The sequence below is a fragment of the Bombina bombina genome, chromosome 6 (assembly GCF_027579735.1).
Source record: "Bombina bombina isolate aBomBom1 chromosome 6, aBomBom1.pri, whole genome shotgun sequence".
Classification (NCBI taxonomy): Eukaryota; Metazoa; Chordata; class Amphibia; order Anura; family Bombinatoridae; genus Bombina; species Bombina bombina.
The window spans coordinates 831,817,628-831,841,219 of NC_069504.1; the positions used below are offsets into that span (position 1 = coordinate 831,817,628).

General features: G+C 39.5%; 1 protein-coding gene across 1 annotated transcript; it reads left to right on the forward strand.

Moving 5' to 3' along the window:
- Window positions 1–295: 295 nt before the first annotated feature.
- LOC128664654 (prion-like protein doppel) lies at window positions 296–22,643 on the forward strand. The gene is made up of 2 exons (XM_053719466.1): window positions 296–324; window positions 22,096–22,643. The coding sequence occupies exons 1-2, from the start codon at window positions 300–302 to the stop codon at window positions 22,641–22,643; spliced, it is 573 nt and encodes a 190-aa protein (XP_053575441.1). The 5' UTR covers window positions 296–299.
- Window positions 22,644–23,592: the final 949 nt, after the last annotated feature.

Below are 23,592 nucleotides of genomic sequence, written 5' to 3' on the forward strand. Positions count from 1 at the left end.
TAGCAATGTTTGGTCTTTTTTTGTATCTTTGTTGTTGTTTTTTTAAGATTCCATTATCGTGACTATTAACAGCTTAATAAAAACTCACAGATGTGAAAGGTTAATAATCATAATTGGATGACTCATTACATTGTCATAATAAAACATTATCTCATTGTTTTGGAATACGCAGGGGTTAAGCAAAGAAATTTCAGGCATATTAAATGAGTGCCATATTTGGAATTAAAGCCCTCCTCCTAGAGTATATATAGCAAGGCATCATTAAGAGGCTTTCAGCCATTACTATCAGTCTGAACTTTATGCACCTATCTTGCTGTGGAAGAGGTAAGTACTTAGAAATTATATACCAAATGAATCTTTATGTTTCATGTAATGATTGTTTGATTCCAATTCAAACAAGAGGCTCACAGAACCAAAGTAGTTTATACCTGAATCAATATGAAGACCAGATCTATGTGTAAGGTTGTAATTTGTTGAATTTAGGGAATAACTTTACTTTTGGTTAAAATCTATTTTTTTTTAATGTTTATACTTTAGTCAGTCTTTCTTGTAGCAATTTAAAATATATTTAACAGCATGTCAGTGTTCAACTTTAAATTCCACAATCACTGATTCTACTAGCAAGCTTTTTGTCTTATTATTTTTTTGTATTATTGTCTTTCAATCATTCATCTCCACAGGATAATGTAGACTGATATTTCTTTTTCCTTTCTCTCTCACACATCTCTGTTTCAATGTGTTTTCTTTTCATTTATCTGTTTAGTTCTTCACACACAACCCCCTCCCTGCCGTATTTTTTTTATTCCTGTGTCACTATTCTAGGTATATTTGTTTTTCCCAAAAAATATATTTAAGGAGTATGGATTTCATTATTAATATTATTATTATATGTGCTGTGTATTACCTGAGAACTATAAGTAACATGATACTTACCTTTGAAATGTGTAGTATGGTATGGAGTATGAATGTTCTTTTGAAACTTTCTTACAATTCAATCACTAAGATGATGTACCCACCTTATGGAAATCCTGTGATAAACCAAACATTTGAAAAGGTTCTTCTCTGCTTTCTAATGAGATGTCTTATTCATGAATATATTTAGAGTTATTTTGGGCATTAGTATTCTAATAGTATACACTGTCAGAAAAAAGGGTACATTTGGGGTCCGTTTGTGAACACTTAGGGTACAACTGCTGTGGTTGTACCCTCAATGGATCATAATTACACCTGAAGGAACTAATATGTACAGTTTAGCGGTAAATAAGGTACAAATATGTTTCCAACTGTCAAAGGGTCCATGTCTGTACCATTTAATCCCCCCAAAAAGGTACAATCACTTGTGTGACTAAAAGGTTGAGGGGGGTGGGTGGTTCAAGGCTGCCAAACCCTGCAAGTCCATATCATTTGTACAGCTCAGTTATTCATACTCACATAACTGTCAGTCACCCAAAATGAATGCAACATACATGTTGTACAGCAAAATAATTATGTTCAATTGTTGTTGGTAAGAAGTGGGCAAAGCAAAAAAAAAATACTTAAAGTGACAGTCTACACCAGAATTTTTATTGTTTAAAAAGATGGATAATCCCTTTATTACCCATTCCCCAGTTTTGCATAACCAACACAGTTATATTAAAATACTTTATACCTCTTGGATTACCTTGTATCTAATCCTCTGCAGACTGCCCCCTTATCTCAGTGCTTTTGACAGGCATGCAGTTTAGCCAATCAGTGCAGACTCCTAAATAACTACATGGGAGTGAGCATATTGTTATCTATATGACATACATGAACTAGTACTGTCCAACTGTGAAAACTTCCAAAATGCTCTGAGCTAAGAGGCGGTTTTCAACAGTTTAGAAATCAGTTTGAGCCTACCTAGGTTTAGCTTTTCAAAAATACCACCAAGGGAACAAAGCAAATTTAGTGATAAAAGTCAACTGGAAGGTTGTTTAAATTTTCATGCCCTATCTGAATCATGAAAGTTTAATTTTGACTAGACTGTCCCTTTAATAACCCATATATTCAATGATACTGTGTTGCTGGTTCTAAATGGCAAACAAGCAATTAACAATTTAATGTTTATATTTAGAGCATCAAGATGTTAACTCTTAAACATAAAGCAAATGTATTAACTAAAATTACAAAGAAATTTTTTTGTTTTAAACTCTATAAAATAAACAAGAGCTATTTAAGAACCAGTTTTAAAAAAAATGTAATACAATTGTAACTGTTCCCCAGTCACATACATGGACATTGTGTAACACGCCATAGCGCCATCTGTTGGTTGAAAGTTCCTTGACATGTGTAACACATCTTCATCTATTGGTAGCAGGTTCTTCACCAAAATGTGTACTAAGGAAATAGACTCATTTGCATATATTTCGCATAGAGTAACAATTCAATGCATGGTTGTGAGTTTTATTGTTTATCCCTCCCCCGAATCCCCCTTCTTTTTGTTAGAGTTATATTTTATTATTATGTTGTTTTCTATATATTTATGTTTTATGTGGCATGTCACCCTAAATTAAATGGGGTGTTTTTAGAGTCTAGTGCAGAGTGATATAAAACACATTGAGTAGTTTTTTTTTTGGAGCTGGTTGTTTAACCTGGCTCAATCAGGTGGTTCTGTACAGGGTCAGCTCCGAGGGGGGCTATGCCCACCCAAATGGAATGCTGTGCTCCTCAGGGCTACCGCCTAATTGGAGAGCAGTGATTTAAAAAAAATATATATATTTTTTTACATTTTCAAAGTGACTGAACTTCCAGGGTCCCAAAGGTTGCATAAACCATTTGCGGCCACCGGACAACCCTGGAGATCCTCCACTTAGGAGGGCCCAGCAGCACTATTTACTTTCCCTCTAAGGTGCCAGCAGTCAGTGCCGGTATAAGCTCCTCCTCCACCATACCATTTGTAGTGAGGGCAGGAGCTGGGCGGCAGCGTGTGTAATCCCACCTGCTGCTGACTGCAGTAAATGTGCTGCAGTGCTTGGCTCAGCGGCTCCCCTCGGGTACTGCCAAAAATTACACGCGCCCATTTGTAGTGAGGGCAGGAGCTGGCCGGCCATGCAGCAAGTCGGAGCTGCACTGCAGTGCGCAAGACTGTGCTGGCAGAGAGAGAACAGTAACGCGCGGCAGCATGTATAATCCCACCTGCTGCTGCTGATTGCAGTGAATGTGCTGCGGACGGTGCTTGGCTCAGCGGCTCCCCTCTTATCTTGAGTGGTCCATGTTGCAGCCAAGGAGGCCTGATGCTTACGTTCCTTATAGTGTGCTGGCTCTATCTGCTTGCTGGTGATGGGTATGTAAGTGATTGCTTGTGGCAAAGTGGCTTCATTTCTCAGGGTATGGGGTCCGCTTACTCGCCCACCGCACCTATATTTATAGGCAGCAGGGACTATGTAGAGAGCAATTTACTTCTATGAAGTCTGACATATTGTTTTTGAAAATGCTAAAGGCATCCTGCCCCATCACTTTCCTCTGCCCTTCAAATAGAACACTGCAGGGAGCATGTAGATAATATATAGTATATGATCATTTGCATCCCTTTAATCTGTCACTTAAAATTGATTGAATTTGCATTCATTCTTTATGGGAGATCTTGTATCAGCAAAAATGATAACTACTATATCCAGTGTGGCTGATGTCAGGTGGTAGAGGTGGTTTGTACAAGTACTCATAACCATTTCTTTGTTGACCAGCTTTTAAGTTGGCACTTTTTAGAGAAATTAGTTGTACTTAGGTAACCCCTGCCCCCCTGTGTCTCTCCCCCCCCCTCCCTGTGTCTCTCCCCCTCCCTGTGTCTCTCTCTCCCCCTCCCTGTGTCTCTCTCTCCCCCTCCCTGTGTCTCTCTCTCCTCCCCTCCCTGTGTCTCTCTCTCCTCCCCTCCCTGTGTCTCTCTCTCCTCCCCTCCCTGTGTCTCTCTCTCCTCCCCTACCTGTGTCTCTCTCTCCTCCCCTACCTGTGTCTCTCCTCCTTCCCTGTGTCTCTCTCTCTCCTCCCTCCCTGTGTCTCTCTCTCTCCCCTCCCTTTGTCTCTCTCTCTCCCCCTCCCTTTGTCTCTCTCTCTCCCCCCTCCCTGTGTCTCTCTCTCTCCCCTCCCTGTGTCTCTCTCTCCCCCTCCTTTTGTCTCTCTCTCTCCCCCCTCCCTGTGTCTCTCTCTCTCCCACCTCCCTGTGTCTCTCTCTCCACTCCTCCCTTTGTCTCTCTCCCCCCCCTCCCTGTGTCTCTCTCTCCCCCCTCCCTGTGTCTCTCTCCCCTCCCTCCCATCTTTGTGTCTCTCTCCCCTCCCTGTGTCTCTCTCCCCTCCCTCCCCTTCCTGTGTCTCTCTCCCCTCCCTGTGTCTCTCTCCCCTCCCTCCCCTCCCTGTGTCTCTCTCCCCTCCCTGTGTCTCTCTCCCCTCCCCATGTCTCTCTCCCCTCCCCGTGTCTCTCTCCCCTCCCTCCCCTTCCTCCCCTCTCTCCCCTCCCTCCCCTCCCCTCCCCTCTCTCCCCTCCCTCCCCTCCCTCCCCTCTGATAAATGTAACCCCTGGACTGCCACAGTAGGTGTGGCAAACCTAGCCACTTCTGGACTATAACGTAAGAAAGGTTGTCTGTGACAGACCCTTCGGTCAGGACTGAAAGTGTTAACTTTATTTTCTAACCACAAGTGGCTGGCTCCAGCTACAATCTAATTAATGCTTAGCATTCTATTGTTTGATCACCCCCAGAGAGAAACGCCTAAGTGATAAGGAGAGTCAAGAGTGTCCTGTGGTTGAAGTGTTTAAGTAATATAATCCTATTGTATCATGTCAAGGGCGCTTCTCCCTTTTATCTAATGTACAACATTCTTTCAACCCCCATCTGGGGGGGGGGGGTCAAAAACCTGTATAAATCTGTATGCTGCCTTCAAATAAAGTGTTATTCTGTTTAAAACCTGAAAACTGGCTGGGTTGTGAATTGCTGATTCCCTATGCAGGACATTGTTCCCTGGTGTTAACCCTTGGTATCCGGTTGGTACCGTTACAATTGGTGGCAAGCGACGGAATGAACCTTATCGCCCAGAAGAGCAACTACACAAGCCAGTAACCTCAGGAAGAGGGGGATTACTACAATACTGACTAAGATGGAAGGAGTACCAGGGACCGAAGTGAATGGAGATGGATTATTCTAAGCTAAAGAGACAAACGTAAAAGGAACTGCTAGAAGCCAGGGGAAAGATAGGCAGCAGCAAACCCAAGGCTATATTAATTGCTGAGCTGATGGAGGGAGACAGAGCTCGCAGCGCTACGCCTCCAGCAGCCATGGAGGAGACCCTATACCAGAGGGAAATGAGGACCAGGCTGGAATTTTTACCCCAACCTGTACCACGGGATATGCTATCCGTGGTAATGGCAGATGTGCAGGAGTGCGTGATGGCACACAGTCCGCGGAATGCATCCTCCCGAGCAGAATCCATTTTGGACGCACTCAGCAACCCAGTAAGACCCAAAATCCCATACCATGCATTTAAAATGTTTTGTGAGGAGAAGGATGAGATTGATGGGTATTTACAGGATTTTGAGAGACTGTGCGAGTTACATGATTTGGAGCAGTCCGTATGGGTGCCGGTGCTAGCAGGCAAGCTAGCCGGTAGGGCAGCGGAAGCGTATCGCGCTGTACCCAGGGAGGACAGCAAGGATTACGCTAAAGTGAAGAGAGCGATCTTGGAAAGATATGCCATTACCTCAGAGGCATACCGGCGCAAGTTTAGAGGCCTGCGCAAGCCAGAAAGAGATTCCCATGCAGAGTGGGCCCACAAGCTGGATCAAGCATCTCAGGGGTGGATACAGGCCAGCCAAGCTACCACCATGGAAGAATTGCGACAACTGATGCTGTTGGAGCAATTCTTTAACGGCTTGTCCCCAGAAGCCCAAGAATGGGTGAGAGATCGAAAACCCCTCACCTTAACCGAAGCAGCCAGATTAGCAGACCAGCATTTTGATGCCAGGAGGCACCATGGACTACAGCCTAACAACGGACGGGCAAATATACAATGCCACACCTGCAAGCAGTGGGGACATATGGCACGTGAGTGCACCCAAAATCGGAGCAGACAAGCTTGGAACCAGGTCAGACAGAACCTGGCCCCAAGGGCGGCTGCTCACCATTACCAAACGGAGCCAGCCGCTCATGAGGTGTTGAGCACCCAAGCCGAGGAACCCCTGGGAATTCTGCATGAGGTGATGTCGGTCCAGGGACTTCGGGATTCGGGAGCTACTTTAACCCTGATAGCTCCCCATTTGGTGCCGGATACAGCACCCACTGGCGGATCCGTGGCAGTACGAGGGGCAGGGGGAGCAGTATACCGATTGCCCACTGCTAGAGTGGAGTACAGACCCCCAGTCACCCCAGCAGCTGCCAGTTACCAACCCCCCGGCGCACCGCTATACCACATGGCCTCCGGCCACGAACTACCCTCAGAGAGCCCGGTTCAATTCGCGGGGCTACTCACAACCTATTCGGTGCTTTGGATGTAAGCAACTAGGGCACAAAAGACCAGAGTGTCCCCTAAATGCAGCGAATCAAGCACAGTCCTGGAGAAGACCCGCTGGCGGAATCCCACATAATCCTCAGCCTGTGGCCCGCTACGTAGAGGCGCCAGAATGCTGGGGCAGCCTACATGAAGCAGACCCCGTGCAAGCTGCCCACCGGAATAACCGGCAACGGGTTAAAGTGAATGGGAAGGAGGTCAGTTGTCTACGGGATACTGGTGCTACCATGACCTTGCTTCAAGAGAACTTGGTGCCTGAGAAACAGCACACTGGAGACACTGTGGCTGTGAGGGTAGCAGGGGGCACTGTGTTCCGCCTACCTGTTGCCAGGGTACATTTGGATTGGGGAGTGGGCGCTAGACTTGTGAATGTGGGGGTCAAGAAGGACTTACCTGCTGATGTTCTCCTTGGAAATGACTTGGCCCCCCTTGTTTCTGCCTATGCTCCCATGGATCCCGCTAATGTTAACCCTGTGACTACCCAAGCCCAGTCCCTCCGGGAAGAGACGCTTCCATGTTTGGGGTGGGGGCAGTACTGAGCCAAGTTGGAGCAGATGGCGGAGAACACCCCGTAGCTTACTTGAGCCGAAAGTTGTTGCCCCGGACATCCCCAAGCCGATCCGTTGGGATCAGACTGTGTATGCCGGCTTGGTTCTGGGGGAGCATTGTGGCAAACCTAGCCACTTCTGGACTATAACGTAAGAAAGGTTGTCTGTGACAGACCCTTCGGTCAGGACTGAAAGTGTTAACTTTATTTTCTAACCACAAGTGGCTGGCTCCAGCTACAATCTAATTAATGCTTAGCATTCTATTGTTTGATCACCCCCAGAGAGAAACGCCTAAGTGATAAGGAGAGTCAAGAGTGTCCTGTGGTTGAAGTGTTTAAGTAATATAATCCTATTGTATCATGTCAAGGGCGCTTCTCCCTTTTATCTAATGTACAACATTCTTTCAACCCCCATCTGGGGGGGGGGGTCAAAAACCTGTATAAATCTGTATGCTGCCTTCAAATAAAGTGTTATTCTGTTTAAAACCTGAAAACTGGCTGGGTTGTGAATTGCTGATTCCCTATGCAGGACATTGTTCCCTGGTGTTAACCCTTGGTATCCGGTTGGTACCGTTACAGTAGGTCTGCTCTTATTTTGACTCTCATACATGCTTTTTAAATGTGTGCCCCCTCGTGAAAAAAAATGCCCCCCATTTTATTCGTTCTGGAGTCGACCCTGGTGCTGTAGCAGTCTTTGGAATTGCTGCATTGCTACATGGCTACAGTTAAGAATACAAACTTTTTTTAAAGCTGCAGTGTGGTTATTGTATTATTGTAATACTGCCTGAAAAAGTACACATTGAATGCATATTTTAATGTTATATGATAAATTTAATGGAACAACATTTTTAATATGCTATGTTGAGTACAAATTTGCCATCATGAGGTACAAAGGGCTTGTCACTGGGGCAGTACCCTTAAAAAGCCAGATTTGCACCATTTTTTAAGGGTACAATATGGTACCATAGGACTGAGGTCCAATCTAGTCACCAAAGGTACATATTTGCCTTTGAAAGGTACAATCTGCAAGGGTACCAATTTGTACCATTTTAGATAAAATAATTTTTATTAACCACAAACCTCCTCCGTATACATCAGGAAAAATGCGTATAGCTTACAATGAAAAAAACATCAAATATTAGAACCCATAGGGTTCTTCATATAAGTGTACTCTAAAGAGACGATGGTTCACATCTAAGAGCAGTTCTCTGAGCAAGGTTTCCCAGAAAATCGCCCGCAGTCTTCCTTGTTTTTCTTTTCATTGAGATGTCAACAGTCTGTCTGAACTGCTAAAGTTGTGGCAATCTATCTCTAGATATATGGAGGTTCCTCTCATTTTCAATACTTTTCCCTTGGGTACTCCTTTTATATATCAGTGAATACGACAGTCTATATTAGAGATACCAAATTCAGGGGGGTAGTATTCTTGTACTTTTAACAATATTATTGATTTAAGTAAAACAACTAAACAGAACTCAACAAACCAGGAATCACAAAATATAGAACTAATGGAATCACGGGTACCTGCTGTTCTAATTTCTGTCTAAATGGCTAATAGTAGCTCACTCATCAGTTTTCTCTCCCTTTATTGATCAGACCATGATATCATCTTTCCAACTCCCTCCTCTAAGGATTTCCTAAACCCTCTTCTATCTTGTTCCTTCATTACCCTTAAGTATCCAATAAAACCAGATCTTCCGAAACACAGGCTCTGTGTCTTGTACATATGCTGCTGTCTCGTACATCGAGTACACCATCTGTATTCTATTTAAGACCTCTGTCCACGTTGGTGTCCCTTTTTTCCAGTATTTAGCTATGGCTATTCTTGTGGTAGTACAGAGAATTTGGATTAAAGTATTTATATGTTTGTTTAGCCTCGGAACGGTCTCGTGCAATAATGCTTGAGCCGAGGTGAGTGAGATCTATTCATCCAGTAGTGTGCTCAGAAGTAAAGATAACTCTCGCCATATGTTTTGGACTTTATGGCAATCCCACCACATGTGAAGGTATGATCCCCTGACCCTGCACCCTCTATAGCAATATCTAGAGCTTCCTGGCACCATATGAGTTGTTTTTACTGGTGTCAAATACCACCTAAAGGTTGTCTTCAACACGTTCTCTCTTAGGTCTGCACTAATGAGACCCTTGCTAGCATAATGAAGTATGTCATTCCAATCGTCAATTACAAGCTCTTTTGCAATATCTGCCTCCCAGTTTAGTAGCAATAGAGCTTTAGTTATGTGTTTGGTTTCCTGTAACGAAATATATAGTCTAGAAATTGCTTTCTTAGGTCTATTAAGTGCTGTACATAAGCTTTCGAGAATCGTCTGTTGGCTATGTGTCTTGGGCCTCGTGATATATGGCCGTATAGCTGATATAACCTGTAGGTATAAGAACCAATGTACTTGGATAGGCTCTAGTTTTTGTCTAAGTTGCGTGAAGGTTAGTAGTTTACCCTGTGATTGCATGTCCGCCACCCTATATAAACCTTTATTTTCCCACTTCTTAATATGATATTTAAACTCCTCGTTTATTAAATATTTTAGTGGTATTATTAGAGATTGTGTAGGAAATAGTCTCCCTCCCTGTTGGATTTTGGCCCATTGTTGTTTGGCAATTTGTGTAGTTTTATTTTGATATATTGTTTGATCTTTCTTATTTGCGATATTCCATATAATGTCGTCGGGTTCTTCTAGCCCCCTCATAGCTGCCTCAAAGGCAGGCCAGAGAACATCTCTCTGTCGTCTAAGCAGCATTGAATTTTGAGCTAGTCTAGCTGCTGTATAGTAGTCTTGTAAATTGGGAGCACCTACCCCCCCTAGTTGTCTATGTTTTGTCAAGATCTGGTGTGGAATCCTCGGGTGTTTATTGTCTCTCAAAAATCTGTGTATGTCTCGTTGGAGGTTGTCTAAATCTAGGCTGTTGACTTTGATTGGAAGGACCCTAAACAGATAAAGAATTCTAGGCAAAATTGTCATCTTGACAGCAGATAATCTCCCATACCAAGAGAATCCCATTCTCCTCCATTTATCCAAGTCTGATCTAATTACTTTATACAGGGGAGTATAGTTAGCCGCGTATAATTTTGAGGAATGGGTAGTCAATTTTATCCCTAGATATTTTAATCCATCTGAAACCCATTTGAAATCAAAATTTGTCTCGATCGCCTTAATGGTGTGTTTTGGGATTGACAGGGGAAGCACCTCGCACATTTCTACGTTCATTTTATAACCCGATATTTGAGAGAATAGTTGTATAGCGTGATATACATGAGGCAGCGATATCAATGGCCTTGAGATGGTTAACTGCACATCATCCGCAAACAGGGTGATTTTATGATGTATCTTCCCTATCTCTAATCCCCATATATCAGGGCAGTTACGAATATATGCAGCCAACGGCTCTATGCACAGCGCGAAAATTAGTGGTGAGAGGGGACATCCTTTCCTCATACCATTAAGAATACGTATAATCTTTGATTGGTGTCCAATTGCTCTAACCTGGGCTATGGGTGTCGAATATAGTCCCCTAATGGCCTTCATGAATCTTCCTTCAAAACCATTTATTAACAACAGCCTCAACATATATCTCCAGTCAACCCGGTCGAATGCCTTCTCCACATCCAAAGAAAGGATCAGAGAAGGCACTCCCGTATCCTGAAGAAAATCTATAACCGACACCATTCTACGAATATTGTCTGGGGCTTCTCTATCTTTAATAAATCCGACCTGGTCAGGATGTAGAACCGAGGGCAGAATATGTTTCAATCTGTTAGCTAATATTTTTGTTACTATTTTGAGATCCTGGTTTATAAGGGAGATCGGTCTATAACTAGCGCATAGATGGGGGTCCTTTCCCTGTTTTGGAATTACCACTATCCTAGCCTGGAGAAGATCTGTGAGTATTTCTCCTCCTTCCATAATGTGATTGGCAAACACCACCAAATGAGGAGTTAATATATCTCTAAAAGCTTTATAATATTCCCCTGGGAACCCACCTGGGCCCGGGGCTTTACCCGGTTTAAGATCTTTAATGGCTGTTCGCACCTCTTCATATGTAATTTTAGCATTGAGAGTGTCCCTATCTTTGTCAGAAGTTGGTTTAAGATTTGCTTTATGTATAAAGGAGTCAAATATTTTGTCCGTCAAAGGGTTATGCTGTACTTTGGTCCCATCATATAACTCACTATAGAATTGGGCAAAGGTGTCTACAATTTCCTACGGATGAGAGGTCATATGGCCTTTAGAATTCTGTATGTTTGGTATAGATAGTGCTTGATAACTATCCCTGATTTTCTTTGCTAGATATTTATCAGGCTTATTAGCAAAGATAAAGTAATTTTTTCAGTCTGTGTGCCGCTTTTATAGACTGTTCATTTAATATGGATTGCAACCTGTATTTTTTATTTGTCAGTTCTGTCATCGTAGAATGTGATTTAGATATTTTATGTGCCCTCTCAAGTGAATTTATCTCTGAATATATCTGCTTCAGAAGCAGATCATTTTGTTTCCTAAATGCTGTCTTTTCTTTAAGCAGAACTCCCCTGATCACTGCCTTGTGCGCTGCCCATGGTATTATAGGGTTGTCTGTGGAATCTATATTGATCTGCCAATATTCCTCCAAGTTCTTAAGTATTTTCTCTTTAGTGAGCGGATGTTTAGTACAGGATGAGTCATATGTCCATGTATTTGTTCTCTTCGGGTCTGACAAATTACCTAGACTAAGTTTAGTGATTGAATGGTCTGACCAAACACAGGGGAGAATATCTATGTGTTGTATTATTGGTTGTAAGATCTGGCTGGAGTATATATAGTCAATCTTCGTGTAGCTATTGTGTGCTGAGGAGTAAAATGTGGTGTCTCTAGCATTTCCATGTAGCACTCGCCAGGTGTCCTGTAGAGTATGCTGCTCAAGCATCTCCAGTATGTTCTTAGCTACTCCTCTCTGTCTTTGTTTTTTTTTAGATTGCAAAATGGCGGAGTGTTCTGTCAATGATTGTATGTCTACATTAAAGTCTCCTGGCAGAATTATACGCATCCTGGACCAGCCAGTCAGTAGATTGGATATAGTGTGAAAGAATTTGTCCTGTTGCTCGTTAGGAGCGTATACATTGCAGAAGAGTATATCTATTCCCCCTATCTGGCCGAACACCAGGAGGTATCTGCCATCCCTATCTGAAATGGTTTCTTTATGTATATAGGGAATGGAGGAGTGTATAAGGATAGAAACTCCTCTTTTTTTGAAGTCTAGTGTGGAGTGGAATTGTATCGGAAAGTCTTTTGCCCAATATTTTGGAATGGTGGAATGAAGGAAGTGTGTCTCTTGAAGGAAAATAACATTAGCTCTCAGTCGCCTATAATTAGTCATAGCTGTCCTTCTTTTTACGTCGGTGTTAAGGCCTCTCGCATTATGCGAGAGCAATATAATTCTAGGTAGCAACATTATTAAAAATATGGCTATATTCTACTCTCTTCCTACAGATAGCTAAGTTGTTCTGGAGTAGCTTATCTAACCCCTGATAGTACAGTTCCTGCATCAATTCGTCAGTAGCTGATGAGCCTCGCATGTGTGTACAGTACCCCATGATTCCAAACAACAAAAATATAAACAGTAACATAGCTAATAACATATTATGGTAATAAAGTGTGGAGGCAAACATGTGTCAGAACAAACACAATGTCTATCATATATGCAGTCACAACAAACACCACAATAACATATTTCAATCAAAAAATAATGAACATATAACAGTCTTTTAGGCCTAGTACCTGTGTAGCCTCTTTCTTCTCCTTGAGGTTGATAACCTTTAAAAAGAACTCAACTTCACTCATACAGAGCGTAAATACCTTTAGGTTGGTCACAAGATCTTTGTTTCCAAGTCTCAGGTTTTAGCTTTCTTTTTAGTGACCTTTTTCCATCTTGGTCTCTGAGACTTTGCTTGGGAATGGGATAGTTCCGGAGAGCTTGTTGTTGTGTCTCCCACAGTGATTTCAGGTGGATCCAACTCCAGAAACTTGCAGATATCAGGTATTTCCGCTGTGGTCTTAATCGTAGCTGTTCTGCCATTTCTCACGACATGCAATGCAAAGGGGAAGCCCCATCTGCATGGGATGTGGTGTTTTCTGAGAAGGAGGGTAAGTGGGCGAAGCGCATACCGCCTCTGCAGGGTCTTAATGCATAGGTCCTGGAAAAACTGGATAACGTTGCCTTGGAATTTGAATGTGGGATTTTGTCTGGCAGCTAACAATATTTTTTCTCTATCAGGGAATCGCAGGAGCTTGAGTATCACATCTCTCGGGTGTTGATCTGGTTTGGTTTTGGCTCTTAGGGCCCTGTGGGCTCTTTCTATTTGAACCTCAGAGTCACCTGATGTTCCTAAAATTGCCCAAAATAATTGTTGGAGATAGTTATATAGATCTTCAGCCCCAATTGTCTCAGGGACCCCTTTAAGTCTGATGTTAGATCTTCTATTTCTATTTTCAATGTTCTCCAGTTTCTCCTCCAATTCCATTATCGTTTGCTGTTGGGTTGTGAGCGCTTGTGAGATTCCAGCCACCTCCTCACTCATTTCATCAGTAGCATTTTCTAATGAGTCCACACGGGTCCCCAACTCTGAGATCTCATTTTTTATATCAGTGAGGCTGCTGGTGATTTTCTCTTGGAAGCTATCCATCTTCTCCCACAGCTTTTTGAAGTTGAATGTGATGTCCTGCTTGGATACCAAGGTTTGGAGATCTGCCCTAGTCACAGGGTTCATGTCTTCAAGATCTACTTCATTGTCGGATTCCATATCCTCCTCTGCTTCATTTGAAAGAAGATCTTTAGTTTTATGCACTCTAGATGTTTTGAAAAATGTCTCCATAGACGTTGGCTTCATCCCTTTGTCAGCTCTGGCCCCCTTCCTGGTAGACATTATAGATATCCAAGATAAGAGTTTTATTCCGTGGGTCAGTTAGACTTGTTGGCTTTTCGTGCACGAGTACAGATGCAGTCCCCCCACTACCTCCGTTCTGATACGAGCGCAGAAGGAATTAGATTCCCCTACTCTCTCTCTTATTTATGTAGGATTGTGTCTCTGCAGCTCCCCCACGAGACCCTCCTCCGCTGTATCATGGGAGATTTTATTCCTTGCGTTTAGCTTGCCCCACTTTATTCTTGGAGTATATTCTAGTAGCACATATAAGTGGTGTCGTGAGAATGATAAAGCTTGAGGTGAAAGAGGTATTATCCTATATACATTTGTGTCAAAATGACTAGGTCTGTGTGGTGCTGTTGGACTGTTTAAACACACATCTTTACATCATTAACTCATGTTTCAGCTCAGTGACTCTCTTCTATTCGAGTGGGGCCACATATAACTTGTTGTCATGAAATTTGAGGTATGAGTTACTTCACCAGCCTCTGTTCCCCAGGGCAATTGTCCTCACTGGACGAAAACGTGAATGGATATTGGGATATGACCTGCTGACACAGCGTTCAGCAGGAAATGGAGGGGAAAGAGACTAGTTTAGCAATATGTGTCTGTCTCTTTTCAAACATGCACCACTGTGCACCTCACTGAGCGACAAAAACTCCTTGGGCAGGCTCTGTAGTTGTGCTTTAAAAGTTACATTTAACTATTCAGCCTCTGTGTGAGCTACAGTCAACGTGCACAGTCCTTTTCTGCAGCTCAATCATTATGTTCATTCAGTGACCCTTCATATAAATTGTTTGTAGGCTGTGGATCTTAAAAGTTATTCGGCTTGTATGTGTCACATATAGCAGTGAGACAAGAAAACCCCCTCCCTCCTTTCAGCTCGTCGCTCTGATCTATTATCTTTTTAACTGTGAGCCGTTTTCAGAGTACAGGGAGCCCTCCGATGCAATCTGGACTTATTCCCACTGTTCTCTCCCAGTAAGTGTACTTATTTGGGCCAGTTCTGTCTTCCCCAGCAAGGCATTTATATTTGGACACTGTGTGAGGCTATCCCTAAAATGGCGTCTTTTCGCGCCACTAGCTTTTCCTCTGCGCGGTTCAAACCGCTGTAAATCTCCCCAGCTCAAATGTCTCTCTGCTTGTTAAATTATATTGGCAAGACAGGGGATCTTTCCCAGGGTTAGCCCCAATAGTCGCTCACCTTTCCAGGGTGCCTCAATCAGAGAGCCGCACCGGGCCAGACGAGCCCCCTGCTGTATATACCTCCCGAGCTCTGCAAGACTACTATAGCGGCTCCGGAGCGGAGCCCTGACCCTCCGGAGTCGCAAACCAGCTGCTGTCTTTCTGATGGCTTATGGATATATGGTCCCAGGTCCTGGAGCAGGTACACAGCAGAGCCAAAATGTGTAGTAGGGCTGCTCTACTTGACTAACCGTCGCGGTCTCTCTATTGTCTTCAAAATCGCCCAATAGCCCTGAGTCCGACTAATAAGGTGGTGCAGACCTTTGCTCCTCAGTATATATTGTCAAACCAGCCCAACTAAAGCACTATTAGAGGTTTTCTACTAGCCAAATTGTTCAAAATTATAAATTTCTCAAGGAGCCTCTGCGGCCCTCTTTGTACCCATTTTAAAGGGTACAGTAGGTGTACCTTTGAGGGTACTGCCCCAGTGACAAGCTGTTGTACCCCTAAAGGTACAATTTTTGCATGACACCCACATTTTTTCTTTTATGATTTAGAAAGAGAATGCAATTTTAAACATCTTTCAAATTTACTTATATTATCTAATTTGTTTTATTCTCTTGATATTCTTTGCTGAAAAGCATATCTAGATATGTTCAGTAGCTCTGATTGGTTGCTGCACATAGAAGCCTTGTGTGATTGGCTTACCATGTGCATTGCTTTTTCTTCAACTAAGGATATCTAAAAAATGAAGCAAAATAAATAATGGAAGTAAATTGTAATGTTGTTTAAATTTCTATTCTCTATCTGAATCATGAAAGAAAGAATTTGGGTTTAGTGGCTATGAATTATATATAACAACAGAATAACCTATTGGCTGCCACAGCATTTCTAAACAGTATATTCCTGCCACTTATGGCAGCCAAGATATTAGCCAACATTTGTGTTAAACCCTTGGTCGCTGCTAGGTTTTAATAATTTTTAACCAAGTAACTAATGTTTGTTGCCAAAATGATGTCCTCTGCATTTTAGTGTCTCTCAAATATTAATCAGAATTTTCAAGGTGCTTTTATGTTAGGAAAATACTTAAAGTCACATTCTGACATAAAATATGCATATTTGAATACATAAGAGCTTAATTGGCCCTTGATAAATATGTGTTTAGCCCAGAAAAGGTTGTATACAAAGACAGCCAATCAGAAGTACACTGAATCATCATAATCATTTTATTTTGACTTCCATACACATATCTCAGCCCCCATATCTTCTAGAGGATCATGCAAATCCTCATTTGGAAGAGGTGATCACAGATGCAGGTGAATAAGGAATCATATGCCCTCTAACACGCAGGTGATCACAGTTCTAATGACGACCACTAGACACTACAATGAGAGAAATAAGACTTAATTATGGAAAGAGAATTATCTTATTTTCAATAGGAGGTCTCAATCCCCTGTCATTAGAAGGTGACATTCATAAAATGAAATTAACCTACTTAATTTATTTATTATATTTGGGATAGGGTCTCCATCCCCAAAAGACAGCACACACCATATAAACATACACAGTACTCTTCATATGCCCTTCTATCTAGCAGGTCGTGGCTTTTGAAATCTTATGTCTATAAGGTGGGAATCTATGGTAGTACCTCTTTCATTTGAGGGGTTAAGTGCCAAGAGAGCTGACATGTTATTCCCATGGCAATAGAAATCTTCTGATACGTATATGCAAAAAAAATAAAGGATAGGATAGCACACAGCCCCAAAAATTAATAAAAGGACCAATATTTTAAAGGCAATTATCCTTGGATCCCCCCAGTTCTAAGTAGACATGGATCCATCCAACTGCCAAATGATTGACCGGACAATAAGCAATTATCTGATAACTCTTTCTATTTTGAAAGGTCTGCTGCAATTAAAGACCCATTATTACCCCCAACCCTATAAATACACCATAAGACTCCATATTTAAGTATAAAATAGATGTCAGTATTTTATATTTAGTCTTTTTATATATTTATTTATTTTGCTATTGACAGGGGTAAACAAGTACATTCAAATTGACACAATAAAACCACCCTTTTTTTTAAATGTATATAATATTGTATGGTTTAATATTTTACTCCTATATTTTCTGCAAAATGAAAAAATATATGAAATTTGAATTTCTATATTTGATTCACTAATATGTGTTAGGAGGTGTTTTAGATGGTTGAATGTAGGCTAAATATGGAATCATAAAGTGTTTGATTTCAGATTTTATGTAATAGTAACTCATGTATTGTTTTTACCACAAACGCTATAGAAAATCACCTTTAAGAAAAATTTGGGTGTAGCTCTTATATCTTTAAATGAGGTATACTCTAAAAGTGTTTAACAAAAAAAATTGAATCTATTTTAAATTCATTAAGTGCAAAAGTGTTCAAATTATGTTTCAGCATAAGGCTTGAAATGGCTTAGCAATGAAGGAGTTAAAAGCAATCACTGAGCGTCTAGAAAAAAATCCTTTTAAAGATATCTAAAATGAAGAGTAATGCAAACACTATAATTATTTACTTGAGATAATTAAAATTTAATTTTATGCTATATTATAATCAATAAAGCTGATAGACTTAACTGGCAATCACCTCATTAGTGCACTGGAGCACTTGTATGCTCTCCCATGCTTTATATGGCATCTGTCTTGAATCTGATTGGCTCATCTTTATACCTGAGTAAAAGGGGAAACCTGACGTGGACTCCTTGTACACATGCCCTAGAGGAATTTAACTGCACCTCACTGAAGAGGCCCATAGAGGCCAAAACGTACATCTGGGGTTTTTGTTTTCTCTTGTTCAGAGTAGAATTGCCTGGTATTGCGGGGCTGGGCTGTCATTTGGCAAGATCAGACTCATATGCTACAGGACATTTCTCCTCTGTGAAAGGCATAGTGTGCTAAAAGAGATTGCACGCTGAGTTTGGAAGGAGAAGCAAGGAATTTCTTCCAGCTTTTTTTCTGGGTCTCAGTTTAAACGTGTCTCTATTTTCGTGTTGTTCATCTTAATACCTGTCTGGTATGCATTTTAATAAAAGTATGTACAGGATCTGGCTTTACTATACCTTTTCTAAAGTAACATGTATCCAATGTCTTTCTGTGGATATGCATAGAACATTGTGTATCCGACCCTATTAATAGGAGCACATTTCTATAATGAATTATTAAACATGTCTGACCCATAAAACACTTTGAATAATTCTTTCAGTAGGCCAGCAACATGTTCTGTTCTATAAATGGCACATGATTGAAAAAAAAAATATTATTTTCAAACCTGTCAAGGCTCTGAGATTCCATGCATTTAAACTGTTGTGAGCTGGACAAAGCACACTAATTAATATTTAGTCTGGCTGATATTGCTTTGCCATAACTATATTACTGAGGATATTGCTTTGCCATAACTATATTTCTGAGTCAAGTATAATCTAGTTTTTGAACTATGACATCATCTGATTCACAGCAGAGGTGGTAAACAATACTACAATTTAAGGAATATATCATTGTTTTATTTAAAATATCTGAAATGTATAATGATAGCTAATTTTTTATATATATGAGATTGGCATTCTACATGTAACTCCCGTTTCATTCTCTTCCACATTAAAGCCTAGATCAGGATTTGACTTAGTTGTCCAAAATCTAAGAGGCAGTCCAGAAATCCAGGAGCCAGCAATTTGGGGTGGTCCCGAGTGTGTGTGATCTATAAAGAGAAAGATAGATAGATAGATAATTGATGGATAGAGATAGATAGATAGAGAGAGAGATGATAGATAGATAGATAGATAGATAGATAGATAGATAGATAGATAGATAGATTGATTGATTGATTGATGATAGATAGATAGATAGATAGATAGACAGATAAATAAAAAGATAGATAGATAGATCCATGAAAAATTATATGGATTGATAAATGCATTGCTCTCTGGCAGCTATCTTTCACTTCATGTATTAGTGCTGGGATTTTAGCCTTGCACAGTAGATAGACAGACAGAGAGCGAGAGATAATAGATAGATAAATAGATAGATAGCTAGATAGATAAATGATAGATAGATAGATAGATAGATAGATAGATAGATGGTAGATAGATAGACAATGAATAGATAGATAGATGATAGATAGATAGATAGATAGATAGATAGATAGATAGATAATGGATGGATAGAGATAGATAGATAGATTTGTCCAAAGACATAGGTTCTGGCTTTTCTTAGAAAATACCTAAAAGGGAAAACCTGATAACAGAGAAATTTAAAAATAGGTGACCTATATCGGATAGGATCATTCTATGAGTATAATAATGTGTATACATGATTAATTCCCTCATTTATGATAAAAATGCAAGATGATGCAAGGATATTTAATATAATTATAATTGTTTGTTTCTTATTGAAAAGTAATATTTTGATTTTTATGTAAGAAATTCTTGAACCTGATGCTTAGGAACACTTGATTTGGGTTTTAACCATTCCTGTTATAGTATTTTAGAGAGCTCTAAATCCCTTTGAAATATTGTTAACTGAGAAAATCTTGGAACTAACAAGTTGATGTGGAGATTGGGCTGTACACAGATTGGGGGTAGTTGGTCAGTTAGGATCCTCAAGAAATATATATGATAAGATTAAGATTTAGCATGGAAAACAAAGCAGAGGAAGATGTAACATCTGAGTATTTGCTCTTTTTAAACTGAAGTTTTATAACTATGTATATTCATACACACATATAAAACTGGTTCCCAGTCAGATTGACATTGTGAGGACTCGGGAAAGATTGATAGCTATGCAATGCTCCACAAAACATGTGATATGTGCTGCTCCTAGTATAAATATGTATATCTATATATATATATATATATATATATATATATATATATATATATATATGTGTGTGTGTGTACATATGCATTTATGTGTTTTACTGTATATTTACTGTACATATTTTGCATTCCAATGTTCTTCACAAACAGGAAAATGTAGTTTTTATTGTATATATATTTCTATATAAAATTATCAGATATATACAGTATATAGAAATATATATTTAATAATACAAATTAAAAAAAATCTATATGAAGAATATAGGAATGTAAAATATGTGTAACGCGCTTAGGGTTTTATGATTTAGGTTTAACAAGGATGGGTTAGCGCACATGAAAAAATGACTAATTTTAAGGCGTGTTATTGAAATATTAAATATAGAATATTAAAAATAATAATAATTGTTACAATTTATTATAAACACTGTAAATATATATATATATATATATATTCTATGTATTATTTAGAATGTTTTACAGTATTTATAATATTTTTTAATTATTTTTTTTTAATATTTAATATTTTAATAACGCGCCTTAAGATTAGTAATTTTTCATGTGCCCTAACCCGACCGCGTTAGACCTAAATTGTGAAACTCGAAGCGCGTTACATATATTTTACTCTTTTATATTCCTATGTTCTTCACATAGAAAAATAAAATATTCATTATTGAATATATATTTATATATATATATATATATATATAGATAGATATATATATAGATATATATATATATCTGATAATGTTAATGTAAAATATATCTATACCTATATAGCTATAGAAATAGATATACAGATATTGGTATATACAGCTAAACTAAAATAACATATTCCTGCAAGAACATTGGAATGGGAATTATTCATAACACCTGTTGGGTTAGGGTGCTATTTTTTTTTAGTTTTTTCTTTTGTGCTTTCCATTGAAGTCATTGGGGAGAATACATGAATTCCATCCTGATATTCAAAGAACTATGGTTAGCGCGGGTCGGGTTTTGCACACGCACAAACTTTTTACTTTCAACTTGTAATAGATGCACTATCCAACGCGTGCAAGTAGATTACGTCTAGCAAAATTTATGCTCGAGCAGGAGCTCTAAGTAGTGCTCCACTTGTAATCTATACCTATGTCGGATAACACTTAAAGAACAATTAAATACAGTAGAATTTCATAATAATCAAGTGCACAATAAAAATGCAATGCAATTGCACTTACTCCAAACTTTAAATGAGCAGTAGTTTTTTTTCTGACAAATTTGAAAAATATCAATTAGTCTGGCTCCTGTATCATGTGACAGCCATCAGCCAATTACATACTCATATGCATATACACTGTGAACTTTTACACATGCTCGGTAATTGTTGGTGCCTCAGAAAGTGTGCATATAAAAAATACTGCACAATATGATAATAAAAGTTAATTAGAAAATATGTTAAAACTGCATTGTCTGAATCATGAAAGTTTTCACTGTAGTATCCCTTTAAGCAATAAGCCGATGGAGTTAAAAAAAAACATATATTTATATTTATGTACACATATTAACCTTCCCTCTGACTATGATGTCATACACAATGTGACTTATGATATCATTAATAATATGTGTGATGTCATCAGTGATGTTAATGATAATGTAATGTAAATTTTATGGTTCAGGGTATTCACGGGAGAAGCATTTTGAGATTGTCATCACTGGAAAAGCACACTGACAATTCCGTCAGAAGTTCAAAAATTAACAAGCTCAAGTTTGTGATGAAAGGCTTGAAAATGGTTAAATACATAGGTAAATTACTACTTCATGCCTCAAGACACTGCAGTTCCTAGCATGTCCTGCTGATGAGCTGCTAAGTATTGTGGTTTCCTTTTGGGGGATTAAAACCTATTTAGCAAGGGATACTAATGCAATCATAATATGCTCCAATGCGTAAGACCATTTAATTCTTTCAGTAGAACGTCACTACAATGGTATAATGGGACAATCTTGACTGAACAACTGGCAGTTTTGTTTTGTAATTTGCTGTATAATCAGACTCCTTTTTAGACCTAAATCATAATTATAAATGCCAGTCTAAAGCACTTTCATTTGTTTTATAGGTGATGACATAATGGGAAGTCGTTTCATATTAACTTGTCTGACAGTTCTCGCACTAGTTGCCTATTGTAACACAAGCCCTGGGAGAAGATCAGGCACCAGTAGGAAATCAAACAAACCCTCTGAAGAAAACAGACCCCCACAGAAAAAAGAGACTCGTGTCCCAGGGCAGCTGTCTTATGGAGGGAAAAATCTTGATATCAAGTTTAACCATACAGAAGAGTTGGTCATCTATAAAGCAAATTATACCTGGTTTCCAGATGATCTCTTCTATCCATATTCAAAGCTCCAAGGATTCAACTCCTCTGAAGAGGAACAGGAAGCTTTCCTGAAAATCTGCATAAACTCTACAATGAAAAAGAACAGTGATATCATCTCTAAATATATCTTGAATGATGATGTCTATAAAAGGATTGAAAGGAAAGTCTTAAAGCACCTCTGCTTGCAAAATTATGGGAGAGAACCCAATAGGGCTAACCAATGTACCAGAGGCTTATGGGTAATTACCCTTGTAGCTCTTTTCTCCTTTGCACTGCTGAAATCAGAATAACAACTTTATTTCATTTATACCTTTTTTTATTTACAGATACATTTTATTATTTTCTGTTTCTCTTTTACATGGTGGTCAAGAATGTTATTATCTAGAGCCCAATATCTACTGCCTTTGATTATTCATCTTTTGAGATACCAATGTAGTATGCAATGTAGTTCCACAAATTCAAGGCAAACATTTTGGGGGGAAAAGTCAGACATACCTCAAGAGAGATTACCAATATTTATTGAAAGGGACTATGTGTCCAAAATGCAGGAAAGCCTGAAGCAAGCAGCTGACTAAAAAAGAATATTCTAAAATGTATTGCAGTGGGTTTTTTTTTAATAAAAACAAAATGGATGCTTCCATCAGGGCTGGTGTTTCCATAAGGCAGACTAGGGAATAGCCATAGGTGCTTTATTTTTTATTTTTTATTTAAGATGGTCAATGATCTTCATACAACTAAATCAAAGTCTGTATTTTATAAATATTTATGTAGCTGTCTAGTGTACTTGTAATCAAATAGCACCTACCTACATTGACAAGTTATTTAGTCTATTTGCATGCTGCTTTTTTATGGGTCGCTTTTTATACACACTATATATAAATGTATGTGTATATATATATATATATATGTGTGTGTGTGTGTGTGTGTGTATGTATTGTAAAAAAAAAAAAAACACATTTGATATTATAGCTATAATAAATCAGCAGAACAAAGTCAAAGTTTTTGTGTAGTAATGAAAATCGATACTCTATAGCAGGGTTCTTCAAACTTTTTTTCCCAAGACCCAGTGCCATGATACAACATACCTTTACGACCCTATTTTTATGCTTGGTCGTGACTAAAATGAGTGCATACTGATACTCATACAACACACACACACACTGTCTTACAGCATGCTCACCAAACACACACACACTCTCCTAGAACATACCCACCACACACAATCATACGACACACCCA

What these genes read in the sequence shown, in the direction of transcription:
- LOC128664654 (XM_053719466.1), top strand. Translation starts at nt 300, where the DNA reads ATGCACCTATCTTGCTGTGGAAGAG. An exon ending in CCTATCTTGCTGTGGAAGAG is followed by an intron (nt 325 to 22,095) that starts GTAAGTACTTAG and finishes TTTGTTTTATAG; the next exon opens with GTGATGACATAATGGGAAGT.